Source organism: Volvox carteri (assembly GCF_000143455.1).
Source record: "Volvox carteri f. nagariensis unplaced genomic scaffold VOLCAscaffold_22, whole genome shotgun sequence".
NCBI lineage: Eukaryota > Viridiplantae > Chlorophyta > Chlorophyceae > Chlamydomonadales > Volvocaceae > Volvox > Volvox carteri.
In genome coordinates this window covers 391,734-413,843 of record NW_003307565.1, presented here as the reverse complement: position 1 = coordinate 413,843, position 22,110 = coordinate 391,734, and the positions used below count along the sequence as shown (strand labels likewise).

Here is a 22,110-nt window from a genome sequence, read left to right as displayed (position 1 = left end):
GCATAGCGCTCCGTTGTGGGTCGGTGATGGCTCCCCCATCGCGGAACCGGGATGGCGTAGCTGGTGCTGGGACGTTCCGCATCGGTAGCGACATCAGCGCGGCAGAAGCCCACCACGCATGGCCGGGTACGCGTGGGCACTTCTATTATGATGAAGGCTGGAGGTAATCGCTGCATAGGATTGAGAACCAACTGTCAGCATTTTCTAACTTTGCAATTACAACATGCAGGGCTTTTTGCACTGAAGGATTTCAAATTACATAAGCTTATGATAAGTACAAAGTGCTGTAGAGAACTTCTTCACCAAATAATAGTCGCTTGCACGGCGTGGCCCTTTGCGACAGGGGTCACTCTAGCCATCCGGGAAAATGTCTTGCATACAGCCTGGTCATTTTTGCTGCGAAGAAATTTATTGATCAACGTATTTATATTTCTTGCGTGGTCAACCAAGCCGAAAATAGTATTCCAACTGTTCCGTTAGGACTGCGCGGTTGGCAACTTTCTTAGGTATTACTGGCGCAGTAAAAACCTATGTGAAACACGGAAATGGCTATGTTAAAGTCCTGGTTTGCCATGACGTATGAGCAGCTCACCTGGGCGGAAGTGAGCGGCTCTCTGGGTGACCTGGGCACCTTCCTCCCTCTACTTGTAAGCCTGATTGATCCTAAATCCTACAAGGCATGTTTAAATAAAAGCTTCGGGGCGAAGGGGAAAAAGGACGACCGTGCCATGGAGATGTGCCATGGACCCGCTAACAACCTGTGACACCGCATTATCCCGAAATGCATCAGCGTGCAGCCCCTCGCGCTCCACCCTTCTCCCAGTCCCTTTGCCAAGCAACATTACATCATATGACTCACCACGGGCGAAGCACATGTACTGTACTGCACTGTACTGCACTGTTATACCTAAAGCACTAACGCAGTGAGGCATCTGTGAGGCCGTTGACGCTCAAACACGGGGAAATCCAACTGGACGAACACAGTTCCAGCAACAGATACAAATCCCTCCCCAAGTATCCCTCCCCCTCAAAGTTAAGCCCCCACATCCCCAATGCCTCACCCCAGCCGTATCATCCCCAGCCCCCTCCCCACCTCCCCACCTAGGACAATTACCCTGGGGCCTCGGGGACCCCCCTCACCCCGTTTTCCCTCCCACGCACGAAAACCAACCCAGATCGCGCTCGTCCAAAAGGTGGATCTGGATCTTGGAACCACCCTGATCGTGACGGGTAAGAGGAAAAGCAAGGGGGACTTTCGCGCCAGGGACACAGTCGACAAGGGCGGCCGGTTTGACGATCAGATGTCGCCTCCCCGGTGGTACGACATATGATGCTAATGGTCGTTGTCGTACTGGTGCCAAGTATAATGGCCGAGTTAGTAAATTCTCCGTTGAGAGTTTTTCGGACGACTGGGACACCGCAGCCCACCTTGCCAGGTGTACGGCTACAACAGAACGGCTTCCAGCGGGGGGCGGCTGCTAGCCAGGGGGGTTGTGTGCATGTGTGCTGTTTCGCTCTTTCCCCCTGGCCCCGGCCCCGGCCCCTGATGGAAGGAAGGCGGCTTTCCTACTGTCGCAATTATTGTTGCTGCTGCTGCTGCCCCTTTATCATTTGCGCATATTTGGTCTTAGTAAATATGCTATGCAGCTGCTACTGCTACTGCTGCTCTTGCTGCTACTGCTACTGTTACTGCTGCTACTGCTGCTGTCATTGCTACTGCCGTTGCTACTTCTGCTACTGCTGCCGCAACTGCTGCTGCCGCTACTCCTGCATCATTTCATTTGTGCCAGGTATGTACAACATCGTCAGTGGGGTGCAGTTCGGTATTCCCATGTGCGTGCAACCCATGAAGACCATCGCGGCAGTGGCCCTGGCGGCCTCAGAGGTGAGGTGAGGGCGTATGTGTGGCTTGTGGGGGGGGGGCGGGGGAATTTGGCGCTGGGTGGGGCCCCATGCGGGGTGGGGGAATGCAGGGTCTCCGGCTCCATGTGGGAACGGGGCCTTGAAGGGCCTTGAGCCGGGTGGGCGTGACACCAAACCGCAACTTGGCTGGCTGTAGCTGGGCCACCTGGGCTGTAGCGGATGCAGCTGATGTAGCGGGATGTGGAATTGGCTGACAGGGAGCACGGGGTAGCTCGGGAAGCAACGCGGTCGGGAGGTCGGGGAAGAGGGGGGTGCGAGAGTAAGCTTGGGAATGTGTCAGTGACGGTGAGGGTGACGGTGATGGGCGGAAGGTGACGGCGGTGGTGGTGGTGGTGATGGGCGGAAGTAGTGATTGGTAAAGTTTCAGTGGTAATGGTCCTTTTGTGTGTTTTCCGGCCGTCCGCGGGGACAGCCCCCTCTCACACTGCCGCAGCTACTGCTTGCGGGTGTCTTCGTGTCGGGCTGCGTGCTGGTGCTGGGCCTTACGCGATTGATCGACGTGTTCAATTGGCTCGTACCGCCACCTGTCGTACGGGGTGTGCAGCTCGCCGTGGGGGCCAAGCTGGCGATGAAGGTGCGCGCGTGTGTGTGTGTGTGTCAGTATGTCTCTATCGTTATTTTGGGGGGCTGAGGCTTTGCGGCCCAGGACGGACCCCCGGGGGAGGAAGGGACCCCCGGGGGGGTGAGGAGGGGGAAAACAGGAAAGAGGTAAATACAGTGGCGCATGGCGGGTTTATACCTCATCCCTCCCTCTCCTCTTCTCCTAAGCCCCGAAACCCACATCCCCACATCCCCTCATTCAGATAGCTATTTGCACATCTTGCAGGGTCTCGACATGGCTTTCAGGCAGCGGCTACCGACCCACGGGCCACCGGATGGACCAGCTCCAGCCTTCTCTCCCTTTCCCTCCCCCTCCTCCTCCTCTTCCTCCCTCCTGCCACCGTGGCCACCGTTATCATCTTCACCAACGTTGGCGGCGCCGCCTCCTTCGGTAGCGGTGTGGCGGCCTGTGATGGGCAGCGAGGGATTTCTGGTGGCGGCGATGGCGCTGGGGTTCCTGCTGGTAACCACCATGGCGCCTAGAGGTGGGTGGGTGGGAAGAGGAGTGTTTGTCTGTCTGTACGTATGTAATGGAGCTGGAGGGGGGCTGTGGGGTGCGGGAGACAGCAACTCTTAAGGCGCGGGAAAGCGGAGGTGAGGGGGAAGAGGCAAACCTGGAGCGGGAGAGATGCAGGGAGACGTGCGTGTATGTGGATGTGGATGTGGATGTTCGTGTGTTTTAAAGGGGTTTTTAGGAACTACGTCTGCACGCTGAGAAAGACGGAGGGTGGAAACGCAATATGCCGGAGGACGTGAGATACTGTACTGCTGCTGTTACTGCTACTGCTTCTGTTGCTGCTTCTGCTACTGCTACTGCTACTGCAACCGTTTCTGCAACTGCTACTGCTGTTTTTGCTGCTACTGCTGCTATTGCTACTGCTTCGGCAACTGCTACTGCTACTGCTGCTGCTACTGCTGCTGCTGCAGTTTCTCGTCCTGATTCTCCCGATGCAGCTGAAGAGGGGTCTCTGGGACCTCCACCTGCCGATACACCTTTCGGTCCCCTGCTTCAACGCTTAATGACGTGGCGTCGTACGACACCGGCTTCATCCTCATCATCATCATCACCAGCACCACCTCAACCAGCAAATGGCACGAGCGGCGGGATCGGTGGCGGTGACGGTGACGGTGGCGGCGGCGGCGGCGGTGTAACGGAAACGAACTGGCTGATTGCAACAAGTAATTTCGGTAGCGGCTTCGTTGACAGCGACGGCAATACCCGCCGCGGCGCCGAAGATCCGGAGCTGGCGGCGGCGGTGGCGATGTCACCATCGTACGACGCCGATGCCGCTGGCGGCAGCAGCTACCCTTGCAGGCAGCAAGGCGGATGCAGTGCCAGCGGCGGCGGCGGCGGCGGCAGCAGCAGCAGCTGTGGCGGTGGCGGGCGGCGGGGATTTCCTTCAGCGCTGGTGACGGTGGTTGCGGGGCTGCTGATGGCGGTCGTCTCTCGCCCCCGGCTGCTGGCAGAACTCAAGGTGTGTGTGTATGTATGTATCTGTGTGCGTATGTATGTGTGTGTGAATGTGTGTTTTGTTTATGTGTTTACACACATACATACAGATGTATATGCACACACGCTAGCACGTCAACAGCCATGCAGCTCCCCTCCCCCCTTTTTCGCAGTTGGGTCCCAGCACCCCCCGCCTGCTTCAACCCAACTGGAGCGATGTACGACAGGGCGCTGTACGGGCGGGACTACCCCAGCTGCCCCTGACCACCCTGAACTCCGTCATCGCGGTCGTCCAACTTGCCAACAGCTTGTTCCCGGACAGGTAGGCGGGCACTAGCCGGCTAACTAGCTAAGTAGCTAACTAGGTGAGATTTGGGGAGACGGTGAGTTTCTGGAGAGAACAAATATGTACGAAAAGCGAATGTACGTGTGTGTATGTGTGTGTGTGTTGGGGGGGAAAGAGGGGAGAAGGGGATTTATGCATGGAGGGAGAAGTATGCGAGAACCAAGGGGTTGTATATGGTTGTGTGTGTCGGGGGAAAGAGAGGGGGAGTTAAATGAACGTAAGAAAAAGAGAACCAGCTGCTGCTGCTGCTGCTAACGCTGCCCCCGTCCAACGGCACATGGAGTAGTTAACCCACCTTCCCCCCTTCCTGCCACCGCCATGTAGCCACCTTCGCGCCATCCGGGATTTCGTTATTGTTTAGTTGTCTCAATGGTTACCCGAAACACTTTTCCCCCTTTACCGCACCCCTCGAATCCGTCCCCCATTCCCAGAAGGGACTCTTCCCGCTGGTCCCCCACCGCCGTGGCGCTGTCCGTGGCCCTCATGAACCTGTGCGGCTGCTGGCTGGGCGCGATGCCGTGCTGTCATGGGGCTGGGGGGCTTGCAGCGCAGGTAGGGGTGAGAGAGGGGGGGTGCCTGTGTGTATGTGTTGGGGGGAGGAGGCTTCCCACGTTGTATTCGCGTATAAAGATGGCGAGGTTTTGCGGTTTCCTTGCGACTTGCAACTTGCGACCTTGCAACTTGCAAGCCGTACGCAAGAGTGCACTTCGCCTCGCACCCGCAATTTGCTTTGCAACCAGCCATAATGATTGGCGCTTGTATCGGTCTTGCAGGGTATCGAATGTTGAAAGTGGATAGGAGTTATTTCAACGAATCGTTATTTCAACGAACTCGCGGAAGTCGATATCGGATTTCAACTTCCGCGAGTGGCAAAGATTGATTGCCGCTTCGCAAGTCTGGTATATGTATATCGTGGGCTTTATTGCTGATATTGGGGTTGTGCGGACGCCTAGGAGAATAGTTGCCGAAATTCGTATTGCCAATATCGACCGTCCCACCTGCTGCGCCTCTGCCAGAACTATAATCCTAAAGGTTCTCATATATAACCTGGACAACTATTGCGTGTTTACTTACAACTCCGTTAGCAAACTACTGTTTGAGCGCGTCTTTACTAATGCACACCAAGGCCATGAAGGTAATCCAAGCCACAAACCAATTCCAAAATGAGTTATAATTAGGTCTATCTAGGGTAGCTCGTCGGCTGTCTGTGTATACTCCTTGCTGACGGACGGAAGGAATGAAAAGAAAGGAAAAAAAGACTGCCAAGAGGAACGGAGGAATGGTATATGTATGACGTAACATAAGCTTCAAGACTTCATATGCTTCAATGCAGTGGCTCCGATCAAACCTTTCCCGCTACAGAGCTGTAGTACGAAAGTCTGTTCGCGGAAACTCGACACACCGACAGTAAATCACACATCAGGCCCCAATCACGTTTAGATGCGGTTACGTTCTTTTACTGCATAAGGCCTACCTAGGCGTGGTTGAAACACAGTTGGACCTTACCACTTCTTTTTTACAGGTAGTAGAGGACAATTTGCTTTGCATGGATCCGCTCACAGACGAAGGGGATCGGTAATTCCACACCTCTCGAGTGATTGTTCAGACACAGCTTGGTAGGATGGCGGTTCCGTGTGTATTTGGCCGCACTAGTACTTGTTCACATAGAGGCAACACAGTACGCCGGCCCGTACTTGTAGGCATGCGTTTGTCTCATACGGCTCGTAGGGGAGCCGCAGTAGTGGCAAGTTACCCCCTGTCGGCACCAGCAGTGCTAGCCCGGTTATATTAGTCGTGGCCGAGCTTGTTGTGTGTGCCGGTGCCGGTGCCGGTACGGACCACTCCTTCCTCCTTTCCAGGCTATGTGTGTCTTACATTACAGCGACAGGCGACGTGCCCTTTGGCCTCTCTAGGTTTCTTTGCTGCCATACGGTATAGAAACTTGGCAGCCCGCTGTAATAATAACAACAACAACAACAAACTGACAAAAACTGACAAAATGTGCATAATATCGTCATGCTTGCTGTCACCGCAGTACAAGTTCGGCGCACGCAGCGGCTCAGCGCCAGTGCTGCTCGGTTGCCTCAAGGCAGCGCTGGGACTTGCTTTCGGCGGAAGTCTTGCGGCGCTGCTGGCGGCATTTCCTCAGCCACTGCTTGGCGCGCTGCTGCTGGTATCCGGCGTGGAGCTGGCATCGGTGTTACGGCACATGAGGTACGACAGTGTACGACGGTAAAATCCTACACGATGTTGTTGTTGTTGTTGTTGTTGTTGTTGTTGTTGTTACAGAGTGGGCGGGTTGTGGGCCAATTGAAACACATTTGGATTGTCGTATCTAGGATTGAACACCATAAAAGCACCATTACCACACTGTACCAACTACCACACGCCATACGAACTGCAAGCCGAAGGCGTATGATTCAGTCTTTTGGAATCCCTTCTCATCATGCCGCCCGAACATCTGAAGAGACAGAGGGTTCAGCGACCGCCAGCAATCTAGTGTGCGAAGCTGGACTCCACATCTCGGCAGCTAACATAATAAGAAAAACAATTCGCGCTCTTGGAATCGAACCTAGGTAGGTTTACACCGCAAATTGCATTAACGTCTCCAAGTCAGACCACATTAGACAAAACAAGACACGGTGTGACTAAAGATGCCGGGTCCTCCCTCCCGATTTAAGTCTCACCTGACAGCATACACCACTTGCATTATTACGCAAATGTAATGACTTGATTGCACGTTCTCATGGACTTCCTGCCTCATGATACATTTCGACATGTGCGCTGTTCCTTTTCTCCATAACTATTAGGCGTTTAGGTATTGCCCTTGGGCCTTCGGCTCGTGTAGGTATTTTCTCAGGCATGGGGTACCGCACCCCCAACCATGTAACAGAAACACATACACATTGCGACAATGGAATGCGGAAAGCCGGGGCACGCATTCAGCCCGGGACTCTGCAACTTACAGAGTAGGAGGTTTGAAAACTCCTGAAGCCTTCCCGGCTGCGGTCAACTACAGCTGGGACACTTCAGTGTGAGCCTTCATTGGCAACGGAAAATCTCTTCTTCTTGTTACTAAACTACACGCCCGGCATCCCCTGCCCTACTTTCTGGACACAACGTCAGGTCTTGCTTTCCGTGAAATCCCGACCCTCGGGACATTCCCTCATCACCATTGTCCCCCCATAGGACACCCCGAGGCTACAGCTTCGCCCTCATCACAGCAGTAGCCATTTTGGGACTGGATGACACCGGTACGGGCTTCCTGATGGGACTGGCGGCAGTAGCAGTAGTCGGCACTCACGACGCCGTCAGCGGGTGCCTGATGAAGCAGTTGGGCGGCGGCAGCAGCGGCGGCAGCGGCGACGCTGGCGGCGGCGGCGGCGGCGGCGGCGGCAAAGGCGGCGGATGGTGCTGTCAACTGCTGTACCGATGGCGGAGGCGACTGGCGTCCATGCAGACGGGATCACGCACGATGGCAGCGTCAGCTGGACAAGTCTTATGGAGCGGCGGCGGTGCCGGCATTGGCCGTGGCGGCAGTGACGGAACTGGCGGCGGCCCTGGCCCGACTACCGATGCGCTGTACGACAAACTGGAAGATGTTGACCTCGATGGCGGTGGCGACGTTACTTGGAAAGGCAGTGGCATTGGAGGCGGCGGCGGCCGCTTTTGAGGAAACTGAAAGCTCACCGCCGACGTTGCTGAGGTTGCTGACGCGCCTGATGCATTTTCTGTAGGGTGAACCTGGACTTGCATGACCGTGAATGCCTGTGAATGAAGCGACCGCACTGACAAGTAAATGGTCAAGCAGTGCCGTACTCTGTACAGCATTCAAATGAGCACGATCCGAAAATGGAAACGCCGCGCTCCGTTATCATCATTATCATTAGCACACTTAAAGCCTCGCAGGCTAAGAAACCGAAGCGGGTTACTTCATCACACGCTGCCACGGGCTGGGTAGTTGGCAAGTTGCAGGGCCCGTAATACAAAGGTTCGAATTCTCAAACGTACGAACGGTCGTACACTGTACGGTATGAAATTTTGCACGATTCAGAGGGGCCGGAGCACATGTTCGTACTTCGATTATAATTGCACACCACATGCACAAAAAGGATGCCCTCATAGATATAACGTCGTACCGATGATACTCATGCCGGCTTCGTCTGGGTGACTTGATTGCATGAATAGGTCCATACGCAAAGAGCAGAAGCCGGGCGGAAAACGTGCGTATCCTTGCACGCGGCACAGACCGGCCAGACCACACGGCAGCAGGGGGGATAGACACCCATGGCTCAGCTGCCCATGCGCATATCCACCCGCGAGGAAGTAATGTAAACGTGCACGGACGCCCGTGCACACACGTTTTATGGGAAGCCGCCGTCGCGAAGTGCTGGTAGGACAGGATTGCCCAATCAGGCCTAAGAGTTCCTTCTTGCCGTACTTCCGTACTGCACCGGCTACCGTGCATGCAACGGTAGGCTTTGCGGCTTTGATGCCATGTTTTCATACGACAGCGGTGAAAACATGGCATCCGTTTGGATATTTCCTTTTTCTGCTGGACTGCTCATTCATAATTTACGGGCCCTGCACGGCATGCCCTGCCCGTTTTTTGAAATGAGAGTCGGTCGTTGGGTCGGGGTCGTGTTGATGGTGGGTCGGGGTGGCTGATCAGGGTTTTGCCGTACGTGACTGCCTGGATACGGCATGTTCCATCTGTGGCCTTTAGCCTAAGAAGCGCATTGTGGGTCGTGCTTTGAACCTCCTGTTGTCTGTGCCAGGCAGGGTAGCGCCTCTGGCTGCTTGCTGCCGCTAGGCATTATGGGGTTGGACTTGGTACTCTCCGCCGCTATGTGTACATGTATACCGTGCTGTGTGTGCAGTGTTTGGGTGCGGGTAGCATTTCGGCGATTTGTCATCGGCTCGGATATTCTTTCAAAAACACTATCCATTTTCATGATGGCATCCGCTACATACATCTAATGCGGCAATTAACTTCAACGCTGTAGGTGAGTCACTACAGATGCTTCCTGTCTCCAACCGCCGAAATGAGAGAGGAGGAGAGAGAGCAGCTTTCGACACGGCGAAAGCTCTGCATCGGCATACCTCCACGCCAGCAATGAATCGGCATCCGTACCTTTTACAGTTTTACATATCGCCAACGTCCCCGAATCCGGTCCTGCAGAGCCGCAGTCGTTCGTCTCCCCGTCAGTAAGCTTATTAAGCAACCTATGCCGTACACTTCGCAACCTCAAGTCAGGAGCCCCACCACACACAGCGAGCCCAAGGGCGTCATTAGAATGCGCCCGTCTGCAGCAGTGTCGTCGATCTACATACGTACATACATACATACATACATACATACTCCGTCACCAATACAGCGCACTACTAGCTAGCCTAGTTAGTCACTGCTCTTGACATGGAGCCCTTGCAAATACCACCGGGCGGCACATAGGATAAAACCAAACCGCAAACTGAAACTGCTACATTAAAGCTATGCAAGTACTCCGGGTTATTCGTGATGAAGTTGCTGGGGTATGGCAGCTGCGCGCGAATTATAGAACACCCCGGCCAATCATGAGTTGCATTTGGTTTGGCAGAACCCATTCACATGACACCACATGGACTCATCCCCGAGCCATTCGTCCATGAATGAGTGCCACATACCTGCCGCATGCCATGTTTGAGATGTACATACATACGTGTACATGACGCTCTCTTCTAACACATCGACATTTTGTTTAGAGCTGTCGCACATTACGGCACACAGCATCAATACATAAATACGTCAGGGTACGGTGGCCGAGTGGTCTAAGGCGTAGGATTAAGGCTCCTATCCGCAAGGGCGCAGGTTCAAATCCTGCCCGTATCATTATTGTCTTTACAGGCAGGCGGCTGGCAGAGGTTAAGGCCTGACTTCTGCTCCCAGTCGACCCAGTCGACCCGGGTTCAAATCCGCCTGCCGGCTCCTCGGGTGTTTGAGGAGTGATGAAATGGGAGGTGGCCCCCCATCTTATGGACGGTGTAGGACGTGATAATATCAACTTGCGAGCTGACCAGGAACTAAGTTGATGCGCCGTTGATCCGCTAGATTTGGTTGGATGCTGGTGGTGAGTTGCCGAACCCAACGAATACATTCTGAAGTCGGATGGGGTGACGGATTAGGGTGCCCCTCTAGCAGGGGAGAGCAGGGACTGCCCCGGGAAAGGGGGCCGCTGGCGAAGTTAACCACCCTGTAACAACATACATAAATACAGCTACAGCGTGCTTCCAGCATCTAGAGCGGCCTTTTCGGCGGCCAGCTACTACAGACACAAAAAGTAGGTACTACAGACACAAAAAGTAGTTATGTTACACCTCGACCTCTTCATGAAATGGGGGGGCCCGATCCGTGAGGAAGAAGTGCCGCGGATGATCCACACACACAAGTGCACTCTACCGATGTCGACGAGCAGTGAAGCGGTCATGTTGTCATATTACCTAGAAAGGTGTGACGACACAGAGAGTGATGCCAGAGTGAAATGAAACAGCGTCTGCTGTCGCGACAACCTATGACCTTTGCTGACTTTGTTTTCATGATCTGAGCCGCGGGCAGAAACGGCTGCGTGAGGGCGACGGTAGTACGACGTCCCTGAATACAATCTTCACCAAAGCAACTGGTCCGGCTGCGACAAGGATGTCTGTATTCATCTCTTCGCATGCGTGTTCTTCTGCAGCATAGTGGTGCGTGACTTGCATAGGAGGCCTCTTGGCCTCTTAAACCACCTCGCACGAAGTCGGAGCATCGGAACCCCTTGAAATTGCTGCAGATTTATCTCCTAGGATGAGGTGGTGGACGGCGGGCTTTTAGCGAGTAGATGCATGGGTGCTGAATCCAGAGTCGCACGCGGTGTCTATGAAGCTCTGGTAGACGCAAGAAACCGGTATTAGTAGTACAGACGCCGTTGCGGTCACTGTCACCTTGGCCACAAGAAACAAATCGGCCTCATCTGCCGTACAGTTTAGGTTGTCGCGCAGTGCAAGTGCTGTCCAGCCGCGCACCATGCGGTCATTGATTAGGGTATCCAGTTCCAAGCAAGCAGACCAATCTCGGGCAATTGCACCGCTCATGACAAAGCGACTGTTGTTGCATGTGTTGACCTGAAGCGGGATCAGGAAGCTGGTCTGGGCTTGTGTGGCTGCGGTAGTGAGATCCGTGGAAATGAGGTCCGCTAGCTCAGTGCAGTTGACGTCGCGACCGAACTGGCGGTCAGGCTTGCCTAGCCAGGGGAAGATGGAAGTAAACTCGACGGTGACGCTAAAGCTGAAGGTTGGCGGCGGTGGGGGCGGTGAAGGCGGCTTTGGGGGTGACGGTGGAGGCTGTGGGGGCGGTGGAGCGGGACGGGGCGATGGCGGTGGGCGGGGGAAAGGGGGAGGAGGGCTGGGTGATGGCGGTGGGCGGGGGAAAGGGGGAGGAGGGCTGGGTGATGGCGGTGGGCGGGGGAAAGGGGGAGGAGGGCTGGGTGATGGCGGTGGGCGGGGGAAAGGGGGAGGAGGGCTGGGTGATGGCGGTGGGCGGGGGAAAGGGGGAGGAGGGCTGGGTGATGGCGGTGGGCGAGGGAAAGGGGGAGAAGGGCTGGGTGATGGCGGTGGGCGAGGGAAAGGGGGAGAAGGGCTGGGTGATGGCGGTGGGCGGGGAGGCGATGGCGACGGGCTGGGTGGTAGCGGCAGCCTGGGTGCCGGGGGCAAGGGGCTGGGCGATGGAGGCGGGCGTGGTGGACGAGGTGAGGGGCTGGGTGGTGTCGGAGGGTGGCCGGCCGGCGGTGGCGGGCGAAAGTATAGGAACAATCCTCGGCGATCGGCGATTGCGCGGGACGCTACAGACGCGCCATCGGCACCGGGGTTCTGAAGGGCTGCTGCCGACGCGGCCGAAACTGCGGGAAAGAATACATCGCCGGATGATGAAGCATGCATGGCATATAAGATACAATCTGATGGGAAATCATAACTGCCTAGACCTGCATGAGTGAACTTCCGAAATGATGTGTTAATGATGTATGCCGTAAAATAATAAAATAATCCAAATATGCATAAAAAAACGTACTGCATGAAGAAGTGACAATACTTTGCCCCGTTAAGCTTGAAGTGCAATCCTCCGATAGTGTCGTTCCCGTCCCGGACAGTAACCCACCTGCCAATAGGACATGAAAAATGAGCGATGAAGCAAAAACATAAAAATAAGTGCCGTCGGAGCGTTTGCCTCCCACACAAGGACGCATCCTTTCTGATGCTGTCTAAGTACGCCTAAAGCAACGGCGTATATACAATACCACAAGTCCCTCGCGCTCGGCAACCTTATTGGTTAGAAGCTGGTGGTGGCGTATATATGGCGTAGAGTTCTGCTCGAGTACCTGTACGTCATAAAAAGACGGGTGCGTGGATGGCGCGCCGTACACAGGTCGGCATGAGCGCGCAGCTTTCATTTTCTCGTTCTTCTTTGCCAGATCGAGGCGGTTCATGAAGCTCAAGTTCGTCTGAACCGTATGATCTCGCTGAAGCTTGTAAATCCTCATCATCTACATCTACATCTTAGATGTAGAAGACTTCATCATCACCATCGTCACAGCTTTCCTTGCGAAAACCAGTAAAGGTAAACATTCAAACTGTAATTATTTTAACTTACAAAAAACTTACAGCTCTGGTTTTTAACTTGAGGTACTGTTCACGGGTGACCGGCCCTAATTTTCCTTTTACTAGAAGGCAGCGATTTCCTTGATGGTGTAGTATTTTGGAGATTTGTAAGCATGGTTTTGAAAGGTTTCTATTTCTGTAATGTTGCAGTGCATTCGGGCCTACAGGCGGGCAGTGTTCTTGCAGTTCTATGACGCGCCCTATGGTCAAAACATGAAGCACAAGAACATGTCACATGTAACCATTTCGTTTTATTTGTGGTTTACATAATCTTGGGTATTATTAAAATTATTTGGTGCAACGACCAACGTCTTTTACGGAAATGCGTTGGGACCGCGGGAAGTTGCGAGGCTCTGAGCTGAACTTTGTGGACCGCGAGCATGAACAAGTTATGAAGTTACAAAGGCACTGCAATTTCGCTTTGTGACCCGACCAACGCTATTCGCACGTGTGTGTGTGTGTGTGCGAGTAAGGCCCCTCACATTCAACCTGCTCCTTAGACCCATGACACCTGCCACACAACATGTTGGGACGTGCTTACGCTCATCATCATACATGTATGTCCTTACTGCTGGTTGCAAAGGCTCAACAGAAACCCAGCACCGTACATCTGCGGTGACAGCACCCCAACTAAGATCTTAACACTGTGTAACACAGCAAAGCTAAAAGAACAACATTTGTACGGAACGTTTTCTGGTCCGTTGCATCTACTGTGCAGGAGAGCGCCTGCAAAACATGCCATGACAAAACGGAAAGGGCAACAGGCTTCAACCTGAATGCTAACTCGTGGAGCAACATGCAAAACGAACAAATATCACTGTCCTGTCCCCCATGGCATGCGCATACACTGCGGCCGACAGGTTTTCCCACAGTGGACACACACGCGTTTCTCCATCTTCGAATTCCATCCATCTCCTGAAAACGTCTTCACAACTAGATGTGCCCGGCCACTTTACTCGCGCGTTCAAAGATTCGCCACCGCCATCCGTTCTCGTGCACTGCAAAATGGAGCTACTTAGGGCCTGTAGCAAGTTAACAGCCCTCTCAATAAAATCCGGGACATCCGGTTTATTAATGGACTGTAGGGTTTTAGGGTTTAATGGACTGTAGGGTTTTAGGGTTTAATGGACTGTAGGGTTTTAGGGTTTCATGGACTGTACTAATGAATCCCCCTAGTGTAATCATCTAGCAATGTGACAAAGTACCTATGTCCACTAGTAGAAACAGGCTCACAGGGCGCACAGACATCTAAACACTGTCACGGTCTCTTTGTTACTGCTTCAGGCGTGGGAAACGGACCACGGCCATACTTGCCCGTCAAACAAGGCTCACATGCCCTACTCTCAAAATCTCGCAACTGGACAGCACTAATATTCAAGCCCTTAACCATGCCTTCATGCGCCAACCTTTTCATATCCATGATTCCCAAATGACCAAGCCGACGGTGCCACAATTCAGCCATCTCAGTATCAGGAACCTTGGCAGAAAGCTAAGGGACAACAGGCTCAGCAGGCTCGGAGGACTCAACAGCAGGGACAGCACTGCTCATCAACCTAGGGAGACCAGATGCACACTTGGTGACCGTGATGTGCACAGCTTCTCTCGACACAAGCGTCTGCGTGTCCTCAAAAACTAACTCTGAAGCCCTGACGAGTACGGAGCAGAGATCAAATTATGTATACAATGTGGCACGAAGAAAACACCCTCATCGTAATAATAGGCGCAAGGGTCGTCACCACATCCCCATGGACTTCTGCTCGTAGCACTTTTCCATTGCCCACTTTGATCGAAATGGACACGCCAGGATAGAGCCGACGATAGTTAAGCAGAACGCTCCGGTCCCCCGTGTTATGGTATTTACTACCGGAATCCAGCCACCACGGGTTCACGGGGTATTGACCAACAATCCTCTGCAGCTGATCGATGAAATGCGCTCGGCCCATGGGCTCTTGGGGGGAGGTTGCGCATAATGATCTAATTGCCTTTCTTCGCACAACGGTTACAAGACAAACTGCTTCTCTCGTGCGACCAGGGTGAGCGCGACAACCCCTGCGTCAATATTCTTAGGCAGTTCCTGCTTCTTCCGGAAGCACCTATCCACTACATGTCCGGTCTTCCCACACCACTTGCATCGCAAATTAGAACCACCGTACGAGCGACCCAAGCCCGATAGCGCAGAAGCGCTGCCATTCTTCGGGCAGTCCCGAGCGAAGTGGTTGGCGCCGCAGATGAAGCAGCCAACCTTCTGGCCACCGCGTCCGGTGTACAATTCCGTCGCGATGTCGGGCTCGGTCCTCCTGGCAGTCAAACGGTTGGCCTCCATAGCCAACAGCTTCTCCTTGAGCTCCTTAAAGTCCTTCGGATACACGGGCGTGACAAACACTCGCTTCTTAGTTTCGTACAAGATGTCGGGCAAGCCACGAACGATCTGCACAATCGCGTACTTCTCAGAAACGCGATAATCTTTGTACCTATTTAACTTCTCGTACAGGTTCACAGCACGAGTCATGTAATCGCTCACTTGTTCATCCTTCCTCATTACTAACGACTGAAACGACAGGGCTACCGCATTCAGTTCGGCCTCATTTAGCTGCGCAGCCCACTCCTCAAGACCCGCCCAAAGATCCTTAGCTTCTGTTGTGGAGTCGATGATTGTCTTGTGGTCAACTGCCGTAAGACGCAGGATGATGAGCGCCCGCGCCTTCCTGATCTTCTTCAACTCCTTCTCCCGCTCTGTAGGATCTGCAGGTAATCGGTAATCTTGAGCGATGACCGATGACATATCTTCGCACTCCAAGATGGCCTTCATTTTCATAAACCAATCCGCCGAGTTGGCGATCTTCAACACTTCCCCCCAATCAGCAATGTCGGAGATAGACATTTCCCCCAAAAATCACGTAGGAATCAAACTCAAGATCAAAGCGTGCAAGCCAGCAAAGCGCAGCCACTGCAGCCACGGCAAGGTCAAGCGGGGCTTATAACCTGTTGTAAATACCCTTGAAACAGCTAATAAACGGTCCAATTAAGCACAAGCTGGACAAGCGAGCTGACACTATCCTCAACCTCAAAAGGACACTCCAAAGGTCCAAAAGAGCAATAATTGTTACAGTAGACTGATAACAGAATTTCCGCTTCAGAGAACAAATAGCACTAGGTGACTAGGTTCGTGCGATAAGGCCTACTAGCAATCAGACCAGATGCAGTACAAGACTTATCACGACGACGAACCATAAAAGCAATAGACAAAGAGGGGGGTCCTTGTGAAGCAGCTGGCCGTGTTTCCAAGGCCTGTATGATTTTGTAATGTAAGATGTATATTTACGTTTGCGCGGAATAGATTGTGCCCAGGCTGGAGATTAAAGCAGTGCAGTGGCAGAATGGAATGTGAGAATAGCTTCGAAGCAGTTTAGTGGAAGGTGTTTACAGTTCGTTTAGCGCACGGCGCAATGTACATTCAGTCATGTCATTGCGCGCGTGTATTCAACAAAACCAGGTAGCACATCCAGAAGAACAAGAACATGTGCACAGGAACAGCGCGTGCACAGGACATGTCGCGTCGGTCATTTGCTATGATGTAGGAACGAAGAATAAGGCCTCGGTTCGCGTGTAGATGGCCATGCCAGAACAGGCAACATGATGATGAACTCGCACACTACCAACTTTCCCCCTACCAACTTCCTTCCGCTAGCAAGGAGCGCAGCAAGGAGCGCAGCGGGGTGTCTTTTAAGTCCGAACGCTAACGCAATAGACCATCCCAAGCCGTTCACACACAAGTTAAAGTTGGACATGTATGCACCGAGAATGAAACCCGTGCCTAAATTCAACAGCACCGCTCAATGCCCGGCCCCCGTGCCTTGAACTGTGCGATGTAGAAGGCTTCCATCTTGTGGGCCAGAGCAGGATTGGCGGTGGACATGAGGCGCGTGAGGTTGAAGTGATTTCGAAAGGGTTGGAAGCGGCTGGGTGGGTTACGGGCATGAGCTTGGAAGTGGCGTTCAGGGTCCCGGGACTGTCCGACATATACCCTGCCGGTCGGTGCGCACGTGATGGTATATAGTCACGTGCGAGCGGGGGCACTGGCATGTGGCTCGGCTGGGCTGGTTGCAGGTCGCTTGACTGGCATGGTGGTGGCCAGGTGGGCTCCTGACGCTCGCGCCTTCTGTGCAGCTTCCTGCACCGTGCGTGCAAAGCCTTGGTCTGCATTTAGGACGGTGGCGGCGTCCATGCCGTAATCGTAGATGAGCTCTATTGCTGTTTCCGCACGCAGGCTGCCGGCAGCTGTGATCCAAAGCTGCATGACCTTGGCATGCGTGGCCAGCGTTTAATTTCGGCCGTTATATTGTACAAGAACGCTACACGGGCATGGAGGGCGGGAGGTTGGATGGTTAGTTGGCGGGATGGCGGGTTGTGACAGGTACGGCAGCTGGCGCAAGCGAGCAAAGGGCAGCAAGGTAGGACGTCTTACTGCTGGCAGGCTTGCCGCCGTGCTGCACCGTGAACTCGTCCTTGTACTTACGGCCGTTAGCACGTTGAACTGTGCGTTGGTATGGCGGGCGCGCAGGATGTCTTCGTCGTGACATCCCATGCTACCCAAGAGCAGTTGCTGCCTGACGGTTCGAGGGGCAGCAGCAGGGCGTTTCAAGATGGTAGTTGCATGGGACAGCCAGAGAAAGCATGCACACACAGCAGGGACGGCATGTGTTCTGTTTGGTAGGGTCCGGCGTGGCAAGGCACCTACTAGTACCGGAAGATGAGGCGCTTACTTGAAGGTGAGGGGCCGTTTGGGCACCCCGGCCGGCGAGGAACGATCACGGCCTCCGCCGGTTGGGGACACTGCCGCCAGCTGCGCCCACAGGTCGGCTATGTCGACTGGCGGCTTGGCTTCGGCGCCGGTGGAAGAGGTGGACGGCTGGCTTGTCGAAGGCGTGCCATAAGCGCTCAAGTTGAGGGGTGCAAGGGTCTGCGGTGTTACTTGTGACTGGCGTGCCATTTTCGGAGCCATCTTGTGCGAGTTTGCAACTGTAGAAGAAGTGTCCGCGAAGTGACAGGCTGGCTGGTTACCGTCTGCAAAAGGGACTTTGGTCTTTTAGCCAAAAAAAGGAAGCAGAAGAATGTGTGAAAAAGAAGGCGACACAGGCTGGCATTTATACAAGTTGCAGCATCGTACAAACGGGATGCGTCAAAGAGGCGGGCTGAATCTGAGGGGCGTCGAAGCTATGTCTGTTCGTCTTCACATGGTGAGCATGGGTGATGGCGGTCGCGCCAACGGGTGGGGTGCTGGGACAAGTTGTATGCGGAAATGAATGAAGCGCCATGGACATGGCGTGTGGTCATGCCCAAATGTGAAAGCGGCGCGTTGTGTTGCTCCGAGCAGAGCAAAAAACCGTTGCAGAACAGGAGCGACGTGAAAGTCGTCGGCGTGCATATCGTTGGGAGCACGAGTTCGGACAGGATTGGTGTGTAATGCATGAAATGAAATAAATTGCGTTAGGTGGTGAGCCGTCCGGACTGGGGACATGGTGCTGACGGCGTTGTGCAAATGTAAGGACGTGTTGAATTGTTGTGCAACGGGACTATTTAGGAAGCGCGAGAGTTACTCGCGGCCGAAGGAAGAGCCCCGGCTGGCCAGCACGGTCTGGGCACACGGCGTTCCAGAGCAGAACCAGGCAGTTCGCAATGATGCACGGCATGTAGGTTCGGTGCATGCGAAAGAATGCAAAGCGCAATCCGGCAGTGCGCTGGCTGGCAAAGGCGAACAGTCCAAATTCTGCCAGTGAGGCGACATCCGTGCATCCCGCATCCAGCCAGCAACCGCGGCAACAGCGAGCGTAGGATGCAGTGCAGGATGTTGATGTGATGCAAGCGCCCGTTCATGTCACGGTCGGCAAGCCGGCCACAGCGTACCAGATATGTTGGCGATGTCAAAGAGACGCTGCACCTCGGTACCTGAGCGCAATGTGTACGCTGCTTGACCGCGCCGACCAAAACTACATGTTCCCATCTGAAGATATTCCCGGTGGTTATTCAGCAGCCTTCGAGCTTGCTGCTGGCTCAATTCCATTCGTAGTTGCTGCAAGACGGCTAACGCAGGCACGGCCGAATGCGCTGCGAAAAGCTGTTCCAAGCTCTCAGCGGCATCCATTTCACTTGCAAGGTTCTGAACGTCTCTCGCGATTCTTATCTTTACATAATTCTGTGCTTGTTTATTTATTTCGTAAGAGTGTAACTTGAGTATTCGGAACAATGAGAATTATGCGCTGCGCTACCGAAAGCAGGCGCCTTATGGCTTGCACACAACTGCTTCTTCGCCAGCGCTTCATCTTCCGCCAGCGCTTCATCTTCCGCGGCAGTTTCACGAGCCCAGAGTTGCAAGCTACGACGTTGGCTTTCGGTGCTTTTATTTACTGCAAAGCATCCACGCAATAGTCCAGCGTGCGGCTATGGCCAACATGCTCACCTGCGCAACACGCTGGCGCACCTGGTCCTCATCCGCCAAGAAATCTTATATACATTTGTACAGGCGCATTTTGCGAATCGCACGCGCGCATCTGCGCGGCAAAATTCGCTCCTGACTTTTGGGACGAGATGTACGGAGTCTCTATTCGCGAAGTACGACCGGACACATTTGTGCGAGAGGCTGCTTAAATATCTTAGAAGTCCGACCGAAATCACATCAAAGTTCAGCTCAGAGCCTCGCAATGTCCCGCGGTCCCAACGCATTTCAGCCGTCGCCTAAATCGCGCCCTCATTCACATAAGGCCCGACCACCGGCAACCGGTTTTTTTACCAAACTTCGCCAAAACAGGCTTTCTTGTCCTCTTCATTATGGCAACATGAAGCTCGCGTCTCCGCCGACCAGGCCGAGCGAAAATATTTGAGCCGGAGCACCGCACGCCGGAGATGCCCGGCGATGCCACTTGCTGCCGCGCTTCCGTTGGTTTAACCTGTCTTCCATTCTATGTCAATCTACGAATTTATCAGTAAGGACAGATTACTTTTACTTGGCTGCCAGCGCCGTGGTGTTGGCCATGGAGAAGCGGAAATGGTGCTCCGGTTCAAGTATTTTCCCTAGGCCTGGTCGGCGGAGACGCGGGCTTCACGTTGCTATAATGAAGAGGACAAAAAGCCTGTTTTGGAGAAGTTTTGTAAAAAAAAACGGTTGCCGGTGGTCGGGCCTTATGTGAATGACGGCGCGATTTAGGGAAGCCGATTTAGGCGAGGCCCGCATTTCATAAAAAGACGTTGGTCGTTGTACCAAATAAATTTTATATTACCCATGATTATGTAGACCAAAAATCCAATGCAAAATGGCTACATGTGGCATGCTCTGATGCTTCATGTTTGACCACAGGCCGCGTCATAGAACTGCAAGAATACGGCCCGCCTGCAGGCCCGAATGCACTGCAATATTTGTTGGAAATGATCGACACTCATATACCAGGGAATAGGACCCGGCTGGGGTCCGGCGCTTTGCTGGTTTTAACAATATTACAGGATTATATACCTTTCAAGACCATGCTAACAGATTTCCAAAATACTACACCATCAAGGAAATCGCCTCCTCCTAGTAAACGCCAAATAGGGCCGGTCATCCGTGAACGGCTCAATAAGCAGGACTGCTGCTGAAATGATTATCGCATGTCCCGCATTTGGAATAATTTTTGCAGGTGACATGATTTGATAGGTTACCGATTCGGTTTACTGTATATCTATACAAAAATTGTTAGTGGCAGCCATGTCATTCGCATTAGTGGTGTATTGTAAAACAGTGGTGCGTGACCGTTGGACGAGTTAACCCAGAAGTGAGGACAGGGTTCTTCACCCCGATTCGGGCCAGAACACTTTTGAAATTTTTCTGTTTTGCCCGAAAGGAAAATTAGTGCGCCCCGGAACATCCCAACGAATCTTGGGCTTTTTGAAGCATTTCTTCAGGGGCCCCACCGAAGCCTTCCGAAGGCATTTTCGGAGAAAATGAACGATGTTTAAGCGTAAATCTGGATGTTTTCGGGCGCAGAAGGGGCCTGGAAGCCGGGCTTGCAGTATAAGGCCCGCTTGGTCACCAGTCAAACAACAAGTGCGAATGTGTATTGCGGCTGTATCGCACACATTTTCATACGTCTAAGCATATCCATAATCAAACATGCCCGAGTCATCTGATGATGTGTGTTGAGCCTGGCTTTAGAGTCCACCGCATTATCAAGAACGGGAGGAACAGGCTGCGTAACCGGCTGTCTGTCCCGTCCATTGATTCCCTTATGCGTGTTGGATTACTCGATCCAACCGTGATATGAAGTGGATAAAAGCTAGCGCCATGTTCCAAGATGAAGTCAAACACCTGTTAATTCAGCCGTCCTAGCATATTACGATAGAATCCAGCTAAACTTTACCCCGAAAACGGCTTCAGACAGTTTTGGGGTGCCCGAAAAAACTGTCAGCCTGACAAGGAAATTTTCGGGGGAGGGCCCCGATAGGTTATTCAGAGGGTTTCGGGCACGACCGGTACCCTGGTGAAGAAGCCTGGGTGAGGGGGATGGAACTCCACCGTCAACCGGCCGTTAGGCGAGTTAGTCCGTTTGCCATATCATTTGCCACACCCTTAAGAAGCTTTTCTCAACATCTAAGGCCTCAACCAACGTGCAAGTTCCTGTCAGTATTTGCTGGTGGGCCTTCTGGTGGAGGTCCGAGGACTTTCGCCAATTGGGGAGCCGAGTGGCAAATTCCCCGGTGGTTGTGGGTTTCGGAGCATTCTTCCCTTTGGATTCGCTTTCTGCTGTCTATCTAGGTGACACTTGCGTTGCCTGGTCTGGATGGGTGTCTTGTTTGCCCTGATCGTCTGAGGTGCAGTAATAATGCACGGCCAACTGGCCCGCTGGCGTTACGCTTCGTGAGTCCCGGTGATTCTGGAGCCCTCTGTAACACCCTCCCCCCCCCCACACACGCACACACACACACACAATACACACAACTACAAAGCTGCGCTTTGGACCCGCCTAAATCCTTTCAATACGGGAAAAACGTTTCGATGTACTAATTTTAATTGCATAATGACACGCCCTTTTATGTTTGAAGGAGATGTTAAAAACGTGCGGGCTGGACATTACCGCAATAGGGAGCATGGCAAACT

General features: G+C 53.4%; 3 protein-coding genes across 3 annotated transcripts; 1 reads left to right on the top strand and 2 right to left on the bottom strand.

The window, feature by feature from the left end:
• Positions 1-551: 551 nt before the first annotated feature.
• Positions 552-7,992, top strand: VOLCADRAFT_117774 (uncharacterized protein; the record flags this gene model as incomplete). Its single annotated transcript, XM_002951176.1, has 10 exons — positions 552-647; positions 1,176-1,230; positions 1,791-1,885; positions 2,357-2,497; positions 2,750-3,008; positions 3,451-3,998; positions 4,147-4,295; positions 4,751-4,871; positions 6,355-6,533; positions 7,509-7,992. 10 exons carry the CDS (start codon positions 552-554, stop codon positions 7,990-7,992), a joined length of 2,127 nt encoding a protein of 708 aa, XP_002951222.1.
• Positions 7,993-9,440: 1,448 nt separating this feature from the next.
• On the bottom strand, positions 9,441-12,528 carry VOLCADRAFT_104985 (uncharacterized protein; the record flags this gene model as incomplete). Its single annotated transcript, XM_002951091.1, has 3 exons — positions 9,441-9,860; positions 11,358-11,675; positions 12,487-12,528. 3 exons carry the CDS (start codon positions 12,526-12,528, stop codon positions 9,714-9,716), a joined length of 507 nt encoding a protein of 168 aa, XP_002951137.1. The 3' UTR covers positions 9,441-9,713.
• Positions 12,529-16,806: 4,278 nt separating this feature from the next.
• VOLCADRAFT_91647 (uncharacterized protein) lies at positions 16,807-17,988 on the bottom strand (the record flags this gene model as incomplete). The annotated part of the gene is made up of 4 exons (XM_002951090.1): positions 16,807-16,945; positions 17,048-17,277; positions 17,503-17,593; positions 17,750-17,988. 4 exons carry the CDS (start codon positions 17,986-17,988, stop codon positions 16,807-16,809), a joined length of 699 nt encoding a protein of 232 aa, XP_002951136.1.
• Between the last annotated feature and the right edge of the window lie 4,122 nt (positions 17,989-22,110).